This window comes from Halichoeres trimaculatus, unplaced genomic scaffold, assembly GCF_033239565.1.
Source record: "Halichoeres trimaculatus isolate MK-OKI-2021-1 unplaced genomic scaffold, fHalTri1.1 fHalTri1_scaffold_17, whole genome shotgun sequence".
NCBI lineage: Eukaryota > Metazoa > Chordata > Actinopteri > Labriformes > Labridae > Halichoeres > Halichoeres trimaculatus.
This window is the reverse complement of record NW_027437195.1, coordinates 23,319,420-23,336,398: the sequence shown is the minus strand read 5'-3', so window position 1 is coordinate 23,336,398 and position 16,979 is coordinate 23,319,420. Positions and strand designations below refer to the sequence as shown.

Below are 16,979 nucleotides of genomic sequence, written 5' to 3'. Positions count from 1 at the left end.
CACACAGGCACAGTTCAGTCCCTTTGTACAAAGAAAACCATTGAAAAATCCAGAATCACACTCCACATTTTTCTCCAGTTTTCCCTTTCTTAAAAACAACTACCTCATGAGAGGCTATAATGAATCCCAGAGATGAATAGGAGGGGGACTGTCAAGCTGCCAGCCTGCAACAAACCAGCCAACCTGCCTGAGCTTCTAACACATGTAACAGAATTTCATTAACATGAGTTTAATTACAGAGCTTAGAGTCCCATGGTGCCTTAATTGCAAATTCAGAGGTTTTCCTACCTAAGAATAAAATTCTGGCTTAACACTAAAAACCTCTTCAACTGGCAGAAAAATAGTCACTTTTAAAAATAGTAAAAAACTGCACCAAACCCTGGCAGAAGTGTCTGGAAAATATACTTTATACTGCTGATGATGCAGAATAATTATTTATTTACTGATTAATAGAAAGAGTGTTGAATGACAGCAAAGATTTGAGAACTTACTGTGTGATATTCTATGTTTGAACTCACTATGCAAGAACAAGGTTTCGCATTAAGGCCACATTACACAATCATCTGTGTTTCAAAGTTATCTTTTATGTCTTCTTGCCGACAGACCTGACAATGCATGGCTTCAACTTTTTACAACTATGGGCAGTAATGTAATCGAAAGCAGTGTTGATTCGTTGATTTAAATCAAAGCAAAATAAATCTGTTTTATCCTGTCCATATATCTCTGTGAGGAAAACTATAAAACCCAAATGGAAGACTGTATAACACATGGACGAGCCTCTATGACATCACCCATTTGTTTCTGATACAGAGTTTTGCTACAGGGTGTCAGCCATGCCCTTAAATGGCCCAAATAAACAATTATATAAAAAAAATACCCCCTCCCCCACACAGTGTGTGAAAATAGAGAAATGAGCTATTAATGAGCAATTAAAAATCTTTTTTTTTTTCAAGTGGTGTGCATGTAGTTCCTAACTTTTTCTGTGGAACTGGAGTTTTTAGCACTTCTTCATGGGCTTCATATGTTTATCCTTTATTAATCGTCATCATCAAAGCCTGAGTAGTGTGTGCTATTGTTATTATTATCCTAAGTATTATTTTTTTTTCTCACTTAATTTATATAATTTCTAATTGACCTATTCGTTCATTCCTGACTTTAATGCTTTGATAATTATTGTTATAGTACTTTTAGAATTTTGGCTGTTTTGGATTTTTAGCACTGCTGCATGGGCTTAATGTTTTTTGTTGTTGTTGGTTTTGTTTTGTTTTTTTCTTTTTTACACCTTTTTGGGAGGGTATAGAAGGGTCTCCATCTTGCACCTCCTTCTTTTAGGTGGATATTGGCCAAATCATGACAAGACCGGGAATCAATCCCATGAAAAGTGCAATGGCGACTGTAGCCACATACTATCAATTCTACTGACATAGCTAAAACGGGGCTCCACATTTTTTGGTATTTAAGCTACTTTTTAAAGGCCTTTTAGATAAGACAGAAATCTGAGTAAATAAATGTGGAGAATAGAGAGCGGGTGAAGACAAACAGCAAATGGTAGAGGTCATGAGTCAAACCAGAGTGCTGCAACTGTAGCCTCTGTACACGGAGTGCACTCTTTAATGCTTAAGCCAAACTGGCACCCTGATCAGGATATAACCAAATAATCTTGTGTTCAGTCTCTTGCATTTAAAGACGTGCTGATGGAGTATTTCACATTTTTACATTAATTGCCTGCTCCTTTGACCCTTCCAGGATTCAGCTGCATTAAATCCAAGCAGCTCAAGGCAGTAGCTGAGTAACTTTTCTCTAACTGCTAACCCCTGTCAGAATCAACACATTGATTGTTTTCACTCTGTGGTTGTCAAATAATTGTTTTTTTTTCATGACTTGGGAATATGCTCGGCTGTGGTTTGGGGCATAAAAGGGCAGTAAAAGTTCATGCAGTGCTCCTGAAAATTGAATAATTATACACACATTAACAGCTGAATGTTACATTATGATCATGTCTGCACTGTAAATAGTTATGGGAAAAAAAAACACCCAGATTGAAATATGATGTACCTTCATTCAAGAGGTCAGTGATGTCAGCCTGGTATTTGTTCCCGACACGGATCTCCCCCTTATCAGCCAGCAAAGTCTTCTGCTGAGGGTCATACACCAGCGAGTAGAAGAAGGCATCCTGGGAAATAAAGAAGGCAGGAAGCAGTGAGGGTGGGAATGAAAGAAAGAGGAAGCGAGACGAGTGAAAGAGATTGAGTGCATCTTCCTCTGTGTGTGTGTGTGTGTGTTAGCGTGTACTCTCCCCTCTGCTAGTCTCTCGTCTCCTCATTACTGTACGTGAAAAGAACATTCTGGGTCAACACGCTGAATTATTCATCTGGAAACAAGAATCTCTCAACTCGTAGGCCTTCCGCTAACTCCCTCTTAGTTAATCCTGAAATCGAACACACCTAATCACAGTTAAGAAGACCCCGTCATGGTATTTGGGTGGTGTGCGTACCTCTCTGTCCAGATACGACTTCAGGGCTTCTGTCTCGTTCAACAGCGTCACACAGCACTTTCCCCTGGAGTCAAGGAAAGGAAACGAGCAGGGAAAAGAAAAGGAAATAAGGGAGGAGTGAGAAAAATAAAAGGAAAAGTTGGAGATAGAAAGAGAGGACATGGAGGAGGGAAGAAGGAGTAAATATTTAACATGAGTAACAAAGAATAACCTTCAAGTCTTGGAGTCCAGGGGGATACACGTTACGTAAGCACCAGATGAAGACTGCTACTCTTTTCAGAGCTGTCTAAGAAGATTCTTTGATGTAGGATGCAACTCAGAATCTGCAACTACAATATTGATTTAGTTCCAGCTGGCTCAGCCTGTTATTTGTTGAATCATGGTCCAGTTTGTTGACACTGAAAGCGCTCATCTAAGTCCCATGCCACAGTCGAAATTCAAATTATTTGCCAAGTAATTAGTCATACCTTTCCAGCCTGGAGCAGACACAATTTGGCCTGATGATGAACTCAAACACTCACATCACCCTGAAATCCTAACTATCTAAATCCAAGTCTTCACTAAACAAACCAATCAGTGTATTTTTATCAGAGCAGATGTCAGTTTGTGCTTCCTGCTTCTTTGCAGAAATGTCAAAGTAATAATGTGGTAATGATGAGGTGGGTTTGTCGGGAGATTACTGATGAGAAAAAAAGGAGTTTCTATATGAGGAATCCCGCTCTGTGTTGACATTTGATGTGCACGGTGAAGATGAGTGGATTATTTTGAGTTTGTTGGACTGCATAGAGAGGACGGGTTAGGAGAGCTCACAGGCAGGAGAGGATGTGAGTGAAGGAATCAATAAGTGATCCCATCTTCATCCAGATCAGTGGGGGAGGCTGGGGTGGGGGTGCTAGTTTTACAGAGAAGTACACTGGATTCAAAGGGCAAAGCCTTATCAATAATACAAGCATAAAACTGATTTATAAATGATGCCTAAGGCACTTGAAAAGTCCCTCCAATCATACTATTGTTGGTGCATTGTCCTGATTATCACAATCCACCATCACAGCGACAATGAGGTGTTAAATGGGGAGTTACAAAGCAACAGACTTCACGGCTGAAATGCTTCAACAGAACTTTTCAGTCCTGCTGGTATGAGGAAAACTCCTCACACCGTGGGCAGCATGAGATCACATTGCAGCAGAAATTTGTATTGACTTGTTTCTTTATTAAAAAAAAAAAAAAAAAAAAGATTGTGAGTCTGTGGTTGCGCTGTAAGCTCATAAGACAGCTGCTCTTCAGAAAGTTGGGCTTATTGCTGGAGTGATTTAATCAGCATTTGGATGGTTGATGCACAAAATCTAAAAGTTTACTCTTTCAAATTTCATTGTAACTGTTTCAGATTTTTCTGTTTTAAAACACTAAAATGCTGCTATGTAAGTGGTGCCCCTAGGATCTGTCTTGGGACCACTGTTATTTACAGTTTATATCAACAGTATGAGCTGTACTGTTGCAAATTTCAATTTAGAGGCAGATGTTACTGTTATTTACTGCACTACTCAAACTCAGTCTCGTGACAAGAATACACCAGATGTCTCGGTTGTCCAGCTCTATTGCATGATGACTGCATGTGCTCTACACTAGCTAAGTGTTTAGTCCAGCACCTTACGGGACCACCAGACAGCTGGAGTCGAGAGATCAAGGAGTTCATAGTGAGCTCCATCTCGTTGATGTTGGGCTGTAATACCTCAAACATGTTGACTCCTAGCCTGGCTGGGCTCATTATGTATGTTTGTAGTTAAAGTCAAGCTAAATAAAATCTGGTTTTGACACAGTTAATTGGTTTTGAAAGTCAACAGAAGTTAACATGATGAGATTGAGCCTTAACTCCTGTTTCCACCAAGCGATTCTGTTCGGTTCGTCTCTGCGCGGCATGCATTTTATGGCGTTTCCACTGACTAATCCCATGGCAGATCCCAACATAATCGAGATGAGCCGTCCCATTTTTTGGTGCCCTTCTGTAGGGGTGCCAGACTAAACCAATCCAATCCCAGAAGGTGGAGCTACAACACTGCAGTTGGTTGACTGGCCGAAAGAATCGTCACTTACCGTGCGACAGCTGCTGTATTTCTCCTCACGGCTCACAGCCTTGATTGTGCTTTGTATCAAAGAGCCACATGCCAATCACAAAGAGAACAAAATGCTGAAAGTTTCCCATTGTTGCTCTTTGTTTACTGTGTCGCTTTTTCTTCTGGGTTAGATATATTAGCGAACTACACTGTGTCGCGCTACTATGGCGTCATGCTACTATGGCGTCATGCTACTATGGTATCACACTACTATGGCGTCATGCTACTATGGCGTCATGATATTATTTGGCTAATATGGCTATCTGGCTTATACACAGCCTACCACGTTTGGTTGTGGAAGCACAAACAGGACCAGGCTTAACCGAGCCAACTCGAACCAAACCGTACTGATCTGACCACTTGGTGGAAACGGGGCTTTTGTCTTTTTACAAATAAAAATAAAAATAAGTTCAGCCAAGCTACAATTCTCCGTGACCCATTAAGAAAACTTGTTTTTTTTTCTCTATATCCCCATAGTTCTGCAGGAGGATTTGGGTTTTAGTGAGCTGGCCCCTCTGAATGTTTTTAAAGCAGACTAAAGGTGTTAGAAGAAGATGAATCAACTTGTAGATGCTTTCACTGACTTTCTGTTGTGTGCTCCAGGATAAATTGACATGTTCTGTTTTGTTTTGATTTTTTAAATCATGTGTTGCTGTTCGTTTTGGCCAGGACACATTTGTAAAAGAATGTCGTTAAATTTCATTGAGGTTTTCAACTTAAATAAATGTTTCAGTTTATACTAAAAAAAAAACAAATGCTGTCCCTGTCTAAATCAAATTCGTACTAAAAGCCTTTCCTGAACAGACCAAAATGTTAACTTTATAGTTCCTTTAGTGAATTCTGTCTTTTATGCATTCTTATTTCTCAACCTTTGCTTTTACCTGTGAGTTTATAACCTCCCTATTTTATTTTGCTTCCCTAATTATTACATTTTCAATCGCAAGTTTATTGTATATAAATTCTGCCAGCAGAATCCCTTCTTGAGGAAAGCATACATCTTACACTGCTGATGATGTATCACGTAATTGAAAAAGGCTTTATTCACAGCCTGGGAACAGTATTTCTTTCACCAAATGAGTGCCCTGTGTGTGAGTTTAAGTCTCTTAACAGAAAGAAAAGCAGAAGTTTAAACCATCAGTGAACCTATAACTTGATTAACACTGATCCAGCGGTGTACAGCTGCGTACCTGATGTGTGTGGCAGGTAAAGACTCCAGCTGCCGGGACAGAAAAAGCTCTCTGTGTCTGAGCTGGTGTTTCTGTTTCTCGGGAAGGTTGGCCATCTCTGGATTCTCCATCTCCTCCTCCAGCTCCCCTGAGGGGGGTAAAAAAAAAGGGGGTGGGGGGTGGGGGGCAAAGGTCAAATATACACACATCAGACGAGGTGGAACAATGACATCCTCGGGGAAAACAGGAATATGTGGGGGATTGCAAATCCATTGACTGCAGCCAAAAACAGTCTCGGTGCACAGCATATAAAGCAGTAGGATGCACACCTGATGAGACGGAACAATAAAGTCCTCGGGGAAATTTGTTATACTAATGCAAATATTTTACAGGAGTGCATGTGTTTTACATAAAATCTCAATGACGATGTCTACAAAACCCGAAATGTTAATCAAACAACATTACAATGAGGTTTCCTTTTCCAATTCATCCTTCCTTTTTCACCTACCTGGAACAAATGGGTTTTCAGTATCACCATTACTGTTATTATCTGTGGGTAAGCTTCTGTATTTCAAGCATGAGGAGTTCTATGAGAAACTGAATTCACTGTTGTAAACAAAAAAAATAAAATCAAAGGAGACACTTTCTCACCTACCACTGAAAAAGGAAAAACAACAAACACTAAAATTGTAGACCAGAAAGGGAGTACAAGAGAACTTTAAGAAGGAGTTTTAAGGAGGAGTGAGGAGTTTCAAACTGGGCATGGTACCATAAAACATGGGACCTGATTAAAAGGGAACCTGCAAAATACTGCAGTTCCTAGAGTGTCCACTTGAGGCTGACTGCAAAAACCAAGCAATCCCCATAAGGTGTCATGTTAAAATGTCTATTTTACATCAAATTAAACATGTTTACAACCTGGGAATGTAGCTCATTTATTTAACTATAAACATAGTACAGAGGTAACTTTTTAAGGCACTGATTAAGATAACATATAAGTCTAAATTTTTGTTTTAGTAGTATCAGTGAAAAAACTTAGATAAACGACAAGTGCATATGTTGTTACTGTACATCAACTGCCTTAAAGCCCACCCAGGCTCTACTGGGTTGCTCATTTTGAGGTTGAGTAAAAAATCAGCTGCTGAAGTTGGTTTAAGTTCTTCCTTTTGTCTGTTTTGTATTTTGAAGCTCTACTTTCAACATGCTTGAAATCTATCACCAACTGGTCTTTGCAAATACTCTCCCTGCAGTTTAATAGTTCCATTCAGAAGATGCTTTTGTCCAAAGCAACGTACAACACAAGCAAGAACTTAAACGGGAGGGACAACCTAGTTAGTGCGACAAAGTGAAGTTTTTTTTCCTCCCTGCCTCTGCATTTCATGTGTTATGCACATGAAAACAGAGTGGAGATATGCTGTCCGCACCAGAAGCTTTGGCATTCTGCATGGACAGGTGGAAGGGCAGGGAGCTCGCAGACCAGAGCCATACCATCAAGTATGACATACTGCATGAAAATAATAAATTACTGTGACTAGACTGGTCTGGATTTTCAATGAACCGGGTAAAACTGTGTGACCTAGCACCAATCCTTATTTTCACCCTTTTTGTAACAAGCCAGTGTTTCCCCAACCATTGTACAGAGGGGGTGGCCCACACCCCCCATGAAGGCACCCACCTTTTTTTTGGTTTAACAGATTTACAGCCTTATGTTATCATCTAATTTATATGACAGGATGTCATTTGTGCATCGTCACGTTCACATTGCTCCTTGATGTTTCGTGCACGGGGAAATGCTAACCTAACGCATTCACAAACACCCAAACACAAGGGGGGATTTCCACACACAGACAAGCATATTCTGTATAGTGGACACAGAGCTGGAAAACTACCACGAGAAACATTTCCCAACGCCTTCTCTGTGAAGACGACCCACACGACAATGCCACCGCCCCTCCCAAGGCTGTAAACCTGGGAGAAACACTGCAAGCTTTCTGGTTGTATCAGTCAAGTTGGTATTTCTAAGAAATTATTTTTTGTGTTTCACAAATTTTTGTACAGAGGGGACATAAAACTGAGATAATGACATTTGAGCAAAACATAATATTTTCCAGGAATCCCACAGTGTGAAGAAAAATCCAGACCCAAACAGTGGTTGCACTTGCAGATTTGAATTTCATTGGAGATTCTGCAATTGGTATTTTGCAATCACCCAGTGCCCTTTCCAGGTGTAACCTTGATCGATCCCTGCACCATGGATTAAATCAAATATCCAGGATTATCTCCACCCCACACACACAGAAAAGCAGATCATGTCAAGGAAAAATCAAGAATCAGGAGTCAGAGGGTAAAAAACAGCCCTGGAGAAGCAGAGCAGGAATAAATGAACAGAGTGACTGTTGAAGGACTATCAGCCCATTTGAGCCAGTCATGTGTCTGCGTCATCCCGCAAAGAAAAGATTGAGCTGCTGCTGGTAGAAACATCTCCTCTGCACAAGCCCGTCCTCTGTGGACGAGCAGGGAGGAGGAAATGAAGGTTGGAAAGTAAGGAAAGAGGAGGTAAGATGGACAGGGGAAGAGATAAAACAGAGAGACAGATGAAATAGGCGAGACGATCACAGAGGGACTAAGTGTGACAAGAGCGATAAAGAGCAAAAGGGAGCGCAAGATGAAGACAGAGAGACACAAGGACGAGGAGATGGAGAGAGGGTGAGGAGGAGGAAGGGGAGAGATGGAGAAATCGGCGAGGAGAGCGAAAGACAGAGAGGGACAGAGGGTGGTGGGAGAGAAAGAGAGCAGTCAGTACGTGCTCCAATTCATTTGGAGTTTCATTAGAGGAAGCGAGACAGAAAGAGGGAGACGGGGAGCAGAACAAAAGCAATCAAGGGATTTTCAGGAGAAGAGATGTGTGGCCAAAATCAATAAGTACTCCTTCACTCCCTCACTCTGCCCAGCACTCAGCACCCAGCAGACACACACACACACGCACACACAGCATGAGCCTTACTCCATCTTCTGCCATGTAAAAGTAGCCCAATATGGACCCAGATTATTAATAAAAGGAATAAAAACAAGATTAAATGGGACAGGAAATAAGGTGGAGTGCACGGGAAAAATGAGGCGCAGATATTAACTGTGGTTAGAAAGATGTCTAAAGCATCATGAGTGTGTGTTACATGACTTATACATGTGGCCTGACAAATGATTAACATTAAACTTCACCTTCTTGGTACATTTTTAACGTTCATCCAATCAAGTCTTGCAGAAGAGTTGCTGTTTGAAATCTAGTTAGTAAGATCTATGCATGAGGAGTTCTATGAAAAGCTGAACCGACTGTTCTAAGGCCCATATATGTTAAACGTTACATACGGATCCAGATACGGATACGGACGGAGCCTTCTGTCCATGCTCTGCGTTAATTTTGTCTGCATTTCTGCACAGTTCCAGAAAGCTTACAGATGTAGCTTTAGTGAGACGCAAAGAAGAAATAACAATGGCTGAACTTTCGCGATATATTCAACATCCTCACCAACCACCGCCTCCTACAACCCTGCCTCTTTTTTTTTTTTTTTTTTTGTCTTTTACACAAGAGGTACATTAACAGTACCTCCTTCACAGTCGCCATGTTTGTTTTTGAATTTGTTGTTAAAAACTTTTGACTCTGGGCTGCCCCCCGGTGGATGTTCTGGTTAACAGAAATGCCGACATAAAGGACACGCAGAAGTATGAGAGCAATGACGGTAACATTGTTTGAAAAGGACCCATCTTCGTACATAAAGTGAGTATGAATGGGGCTTTATAGCTCTTGTGAGGGATCTCAAACTGGGCATGGTACCATAAAATATGGAACCTGTTTAAGAGGAAACTTGCAAAAAACTGCAGTTCCTAGAGAGTCCACATGAGGCTGACTGTGAAAACCGAGCAATCCCCATAAGATTTCATGTTAAAATGTCAAATAATCATTAGACTAGACATGTTTACAGCCTGGGAATGTAGCTCATTTGTTTAATCATGTACACAGCACAGAGGTGAGTTTTGAAGGAACTAATTAAGATAATATAAAAGTACGAGTTTAAATTTTGTTTTAGTGGTATCAGTGAAACAACTTAGATGATCGACAAGTGAGTGTGTTGTTACTGTACATCAGAAGCCTCAAAGCCCACCCAGCCTCCATTGGGTTGCTCGTTTTGAGGTTTAGCTAATTAATCTAACTAAAATTGCAAGAGGGGTTTATTAATTGACACTTTGAAAGCATGCATGTGCAACAGGCAAAACGAGCTGTGAAAAAAGTTGAACCAAAGCCTGACAAGTCAACAAATTGAATCAGTAGTCAGGAGGACCTTGGGTTGAGCTGTGTTTTGGCAGTTGAATTTCATTCTGCACAAACTTAAAATTACCAAAATTATCCAAAAAAGTGTTCAAGTTTTTTTGGCCAGGGGTAAAATTACCAGGAAAAAGCCAAGACAAACATTCAATCATGTAAATCAGTCGATACTGAAGTGGAGGATCAGTCAACACTGCTGTGGGGGTTGTGAAGGTCTTTGAAAATCAAAAACTATTTTTTCATCCAGAATTTCTAAAATATGAACAAAAATTAGTTTCTTTTATTTTATTTAAATGCGCAAACACACAAAAATAACTGTTTTACACTTTTTTCGTTACCCCTGAGATGACCACAGTATCAGAGGTGGCAGGTGATTTTGAAAATACAGCAACATGTGAACACAGAAAGTCACATTTTCTGTTGATTAGCTCAAGTATCTTATGCATTTATATATCATTAATTTATATATTTATTTATTTTAAAAAGAACTTTAGTTTTTATTGACTTTCTTGGTTTTGACTGAATCAAGTTTTCTTCCTCAAATCATTTTTCCTTTTCTTTTTTTTTAGGTGTAATTGTTTTTTCTATTATTTTTAATCATAATTCTAATTTTCCTCATATTTCATACAGATTGTTTTTTAAGGTTTTTCATTGGCCCAGCTTAGCCCAGATGCATGTAGTGAGTTTTACCTGGTGCAAGATGTAAAATCACTTCTTGGAAAATAAGTGACTTTGGCTTGGTCCAGCCTGAGTCTACGCGTGGATCTGTTTCCCTGCATCTATTTTCACAGACTCACGGATTTGCACCGCTACCTGGTTCTCTAACAGTCTGTCTGCAGACCAGCCCTTCCAGCTCAGCTGCCCCCCGTGGCTGTGCAACCTCAAGTAGCAACTCAACTCCCCAACCTCAGTGCTCCTTCTCCTCTCCTCCCTGGAGCCAATCTCCTGGCAGTGCACCCACACCATACTCTCTACAAATTGCCTCTCCATCTCACCTGTCCCAGCCAATTATCAATTATTGATGAATGGGTCGCCTTACCAAGCTGAGAGACCAGGAGAGGGGAGGCAGAGGGGAGGATGGAGCGGGCCCGAGGCGAGAGGAGGAGGTGAGGAGAGCACAGCAGAGTGTTATTACCTTAACAAACTGACTGCACCTCTATGATACACTGTGTTTATGAAGTGGTGGTGGGAAAGAGGCCGCTGGAGACACTTCTTTTGAAATATCATAAAACACCTAATAACTGGTGACCTGCAACTTGCAAAGCAGAGACACATATCAATAATAAATCCATACTGTGAAGTCAGAGGAAAGCATCTGGTGTTGGAGATACTGTGACTTGAGTTAAATTCCTCCTGCACCGGCAAAACCACGCACCAGACCAATCCTGAATGAAGACTGCATGATTCCAGGAGGTATTTTAATCTTCATTTCATTCTCATCGTGGGCACGTTGACATTTCTTTTCTCCATACAAGGCACATTCCAATATGAGCACGAACAAGAGAAGCATGGTCATGAGACAACAACAACAACAACATAAACATCTTCACAATGTTGCCTTGTAAGGCTGACCCTGTTTCGTGTCTGTTAAATATGGCTAGGATCGAGACATTGAGAGGATTTGTATCCAATAATCCTTAGAAGTATAACCCTACAAAGAAGTAAGGAAGTGACAAAAAGTAAAAAAAACGATGTTATTTAGGTAATGATTGTTTGAGATGTTAGTTTAGCATAGTTTGTTAACAAAGCTAACGTGACTTTAGCTTTTCTGTTTGTTCGACTCAATAAGTTTGGGGTTAAAAGTCTTTGTCTCCCTAATCTCCACTCGACCCTCCATGATGACACAGATGCTAGCTGAGCTGCCTCTAACATCAGCTCAGCTTGTTTCCAGGAACACAGTTTGGTTTTGGATTAGGACTCCTTTAGGGTCAAGGGGTTCACAGGCTTTCTACCATGAGCCAAATTACCTGCAGAGGTCTCCTCCACTCCAAAAATAAACGAGGTCAAAAGGATGTCGAGAGGGGCTGCAGGCTGAGCTGCTACTTTTCACTGACAGTGTTTTGCCAGTTTTTAGTCAATGATTTGGTTATTTTTGAGGAGAAGAAGAGGATACTACACCATCACGTGCACATTCAAACAAATAAGCGTCTCCTCTTGGATTTTTCACCATTCAGAAAAAATACATTCATTTCAATAAAAAAATCTGAACTTTAAGGATTTTGAGTAGGTATACAACTAAGAGTGTGCAGTGGAAGAGCCTCAGGCAGCCTCAGTTCAACAGTCTGACTAAGTGAGATGGTGAAATTAAAACAAAGCTTACATAGTTTAAGTATATTGAGCAACAAATTAAAGAGGGGGTACAATTTTCAGTACTTTAAACATGGATATAAAGTAACCGTGCTGATGCTCATTCAAAAGGTGTGCATATTTTCAAACCATTACATATTCATATGTTGTTGAAATCTCTAATTTTGTCTTTAAACTGTTCAAAAGCTTGGTTCTAAAAAAGCACAAGATCTTCACAAGATGATGATTTCATCATATAACCATCTCCAAACTGGGTCATGACATGGCTGGAGGAAGGGAGGGCATGCCCATAGCTCTGCCCCCAACAGGCCTCTAGAAGGCTGGCCAATCAGATGGAAGACAAAGCCGGATACCCCTCTTTAAGTCTTTTTTACTCAAGACACCTTACTTTAAACAAACATTTTCAGAAATAACTAGAAAAGCAATCAGAGAGCACAGGCCTCCACCAAGCATATTGTGATTGTCACGCAACACCTTAGTCCTACTTAAATGTTATACTCCCTTTCAGCAGACTGTCTGCTACAATTTGGTGTTAGTTGCAGGTTTGTACGATAATTTGTCACCTGACAGTGTTGAAAATTATGATGACCCAGTTCATATTTCAAATTCCATATCTTAGTATCCAGAATATCGTCAGGGTTTGGATCATACTTTAACATCTGTCAGAAATTATGGTGAACTTGTCTTGTATTGGTTTTCAAAGCAATCTGACCACTTATTGTGAGGTTGTATACAAATACGGTGAAAACGGCCCTATCTCACAATGATTAAGAATCCTTTAAAAAAATCCTGGATACTGATCACCTCCAAAATGTAATCACTTCTTCCTTAACCCATTTTAAACATTTCCTGAACATTTCATCAAGATCTGTTCGTTAATTTTTGAGTTATGTTGTTCACAAACAAACAAACTCTCCAAAAAACATAACCCACTTGGCAGAGGTAATAAAATAACTGGCATAAAGAAGATACAAATGTTTGCCCTTCAGCATCCCCAAACTCATATTTTTACTCTGATGCAACATAACAAGGTATTTTCAACCTTAGTTTCTATTGTTCGCAAACAAAACTTTTGCACATAAAAGCTACTTTTGCATGATTAGCCTTCTGTCTCTGTCTCTACTTGACATAAATTACAAGTAATTACACATAAAGCATCAGGGATCAATAAGCTCTACTCTAATTGTTGACAACAACATGGTATCTCATAGCGCACCTGCACGAGTGTGACACAACACAAGTGTGTGGGGAAGGATGCTGCCCTCCCATGCTACTGATAAGGCTACAGCTCTTGAAGTTCTGCAGGCAGCTATGCAAATGAGAAATTCATCCTCTCTATCAAATTTAGAGCTCAAGTGGTACAACATGGCACCACTGCTGACTTGTTGAGGGGTTTGGTTTAAAAAAGGGACCATCCTGCAGAGAACTGCAGCCAAAAGTCAGAATCCTGAGGTTAATGCTCTACTTTGGAGCCAAGACTTGATGCTACAATACACTTCACACAGTAATCACAACCAGTCTGACTCCATTAGTACTGGTTTTACTTCGGTGCCCCAGTTCACTGGCAACGTTTCTGTCCATTGTTTATGTGAGCCTGGAGCTCAAAAATAGAAAAAGGTTTGAGTCATGGCAAATCAAACGTCTGAAGGGAGGGGCCGAGAGGTAGGATGCCAAGTCCGCCACAGAAGCTGACCACTCAGGGGGCTGCTTGGCTCACTGGGGAGGGGCTTATGCCGGAGTTTGAGGCCCCATTGAGGGAGTGCTCAGAATCTCTGCAAGCAAAATATTTGATCAATGACTCACAGCCGACGCACTTTAAGACACAAGAGCTCACACATACACACACACACACACACACACACACACACACACACACACACAAACACACACACACACACACACACGCACACGCCTGCCATTCTCCACTGATCCATAAGAAAACCGAGTTAAAGACACCCCTGCAGCAACTCTTGTGACAAGACCCAGAGGTAAAAAGTCAAGTCCATCATACGAGAAGACGTAGTGTAGAAAAACAAACCCCGCACACATATGCAGGGAGAGAGGCATATGCAGTGAGGCTGCAGCAGCACACAGGATACAGCCCACACCCATGCAGCACAGAGCCCGTCCCTGGCATGCATTTTTTACATATTGCAAATGTCTGGAGCCCCTTACCCAAACTGCAGCTGGCAGAGATCAGCTAAAACCAAAGGCCTGCACAGGGACAGGCCATACAAGGTTTACTGTGCGCTATCCTTTAACTGTTCTGCATGTGTTTAATCAAAAACTGTTTCGAATTAAAGATCACAGTTGCATATCAATGCCTGTCTGCTGACAAAGGAAAAAAGGAGGCGATTTTATATGAATTCTTCACTGTCAGTTTACTTTCTTTATTTGTTTTTCTATTAGAAGTCACACATAAGTGTTTTTTTTCTAAGACATGATGAAAAAACATAATGGCAGCATATGCATGCTCAAAAATAATCAAAGACTCTCTGAGAGAGACACACACAGTGACAAACTGATGCTGTGTGGTCCAACAGAACAAACAATCCCCCCAAAAACACCCCCAGGCCTCACACTCACACACACAAACATTTACATGGACATAAGCTGATGCATACACATCTGCACTATTCAAATAGGTCTCTCTCTCTCTCTCTCTCACACACACACACACACACACACACACACACACACACACACACACACACACACACACACACACACACACACACACACACACACACACACACACACACACACTTACACACTTCACACCCCCTGAGCCAACATTCAGCATGCCACACCCAGTCAAAGTCTAGTGGTTAGTTCTGCTGCCGTAGACGACAGGATGAAGAGTTTCTGCTGTTGGTGTGACAGCACAGCTGGCGTGCCTGAATCGAAATGCGCCAACAATCACCAAACATCATTATAATGATTAAACACTGGTTAATTTGTTTGCTTTAAAGGTTATTGATAATTTGTGTATTTAAGGGGGGGAGAATTTCTGCGAATGTGGGACAGGACAGCAACACATACACACAAAAAGTGCATTCAGAGCCCACATACCCCTGACCAAAGCCTGTCATCTGAGTCCAGATGTGTACTTAATGTGTAGTTGCAGGGCTCCTGCTCACAGGTGCTGCCAATCAAGTGTTAATTAGGCACCTGATTGGCAGCACCTGGGGATACCAGAAGCTCAAGACATGAGCCAATAGCAACAGCAGAATAAGCTGTTTGAATGCCTCCTACAGATGCTGCAGCATTCAGGAGCAAAGGGAACAGCTTTTCAACGGTACAGAATTCAGCGTCAGGAAGCATTTTTAAGAAAAATTTACCAATTACGTACTTTAACTCTGAAGGCACATGTTTGTATTTCAAATGTCACATTTTTTCTACATAGACATGATGTCAATATCTCCCATCATATGTTGGATATGACTTATTGTGTATACTGAAGTGGTGGAAAAAAAATGTAATTAGAGGTTTTGTAATTAATTAACCCTTTATGATCTACCATATTAAGTTTGCCAGAGCATATTTTAACGTTTTCACATGCTGTTGTGTTGTTTTGTTGCATAAAACTTTTGCTATATCAATACAACCTGTGTATCCCAAACTTTAAAATTAAATTAAATGCCCAGTCAAACTAAATAAAGGGCTAAAAAGTGCAATAAACCATTAAAAAAGAAAATTTACACATACTTTTCTAAATACAGAAATTTTATGGTGGTATGCTCAATAAGTGTAAATGTAAAAAAAAAACGTGAAAATGTGTATCCAACGCAGGAAGCAATGTGAACACTTTGTGTGAGTTATTCTTTAAAGTGGATTTTTACAAACACAGTGGAAGGAAACAATGCTGTGCAACATGCTGAAAAAGAAATATGGTAGTGTAACTCCCCTGATTTTAAACGCGAAAAGAATAATCCGTTTCTTATCTAGTTTCAACACTACCGACGACTGAAACGTAACATGAAAATTATCGCGCCAGTGCTACACTGGGCGCTAGAGTTAATCATAATTAGCTCTTTTCAATCAAACATTTCACACAATAAGCAACATTTTTCAATTTCCATGAATTTTGGAAGATGACTGAATCAATAAATATACACATACATTATATAAAACAACAAAATCATTTTTATTTTCATAGACATGGTCATGGTGACCACAGATGCCCATACTCGGACTACCTCTGGCTCTGCCATATACAGTCTATGGCCACTACACGTCAAGTATCGAGGTGATACCAGAAGCCAGAATTGCTCCGGAGTTATTTTTTAATGCAACTGATTCTAATCAAAAAGGGTGAAAATGTATAATCAACTAAAAATGCACTCTACTAGAGTAGAATCTAACTGCATAACAAATCATCAAAAGATAGGTGGATTTGGTGAATAAAAAAGCCCAGTTTCCACCAAGCGGTTCACTTCGGTTCATCTCGGCATGGCACGCATTTTAAGGCGTTTCTACCATAGACTGTATATAGAGTGGACAGCGTGGCCCCGCCATTCATCATTGTACGGTTTTGAAGCCAAAATACCCCCGTCACAGGCGCAGCCATTGGCAGCAAT

General features: G+C 40.5%; 1 protein-coding gene across 1 annotated transcript in view; it reads right to left on the bottom strand.

Moving 5' to 3' along the window:
* Positions 1–16,979, bottom strand: part of mta1 (metastasis associated 1) — a 56,046-nt gene that overhangs the window by 16,094 nt on the left and 22,973 nt on the right. Inside the window, exons 6-8 of the mRNA XM_074691715.1 lie at positions 5,793–5,919; positions 2,495–2,558; positions 2,056–2,173 (exon numbers count right to left, since the gene is read on the bottom strand). Coding sequence (XP_074547816.1) covers positions 2,056–2,173; positions 2,495–2,558; positions 5,793–5,919 — 309 coding nt within the window. The remainder of the gene's footprint in view (positions 1–2,055; positions 2,174–2,494; positions 2,559–5,792; positions 5,920–16,979) is intronic.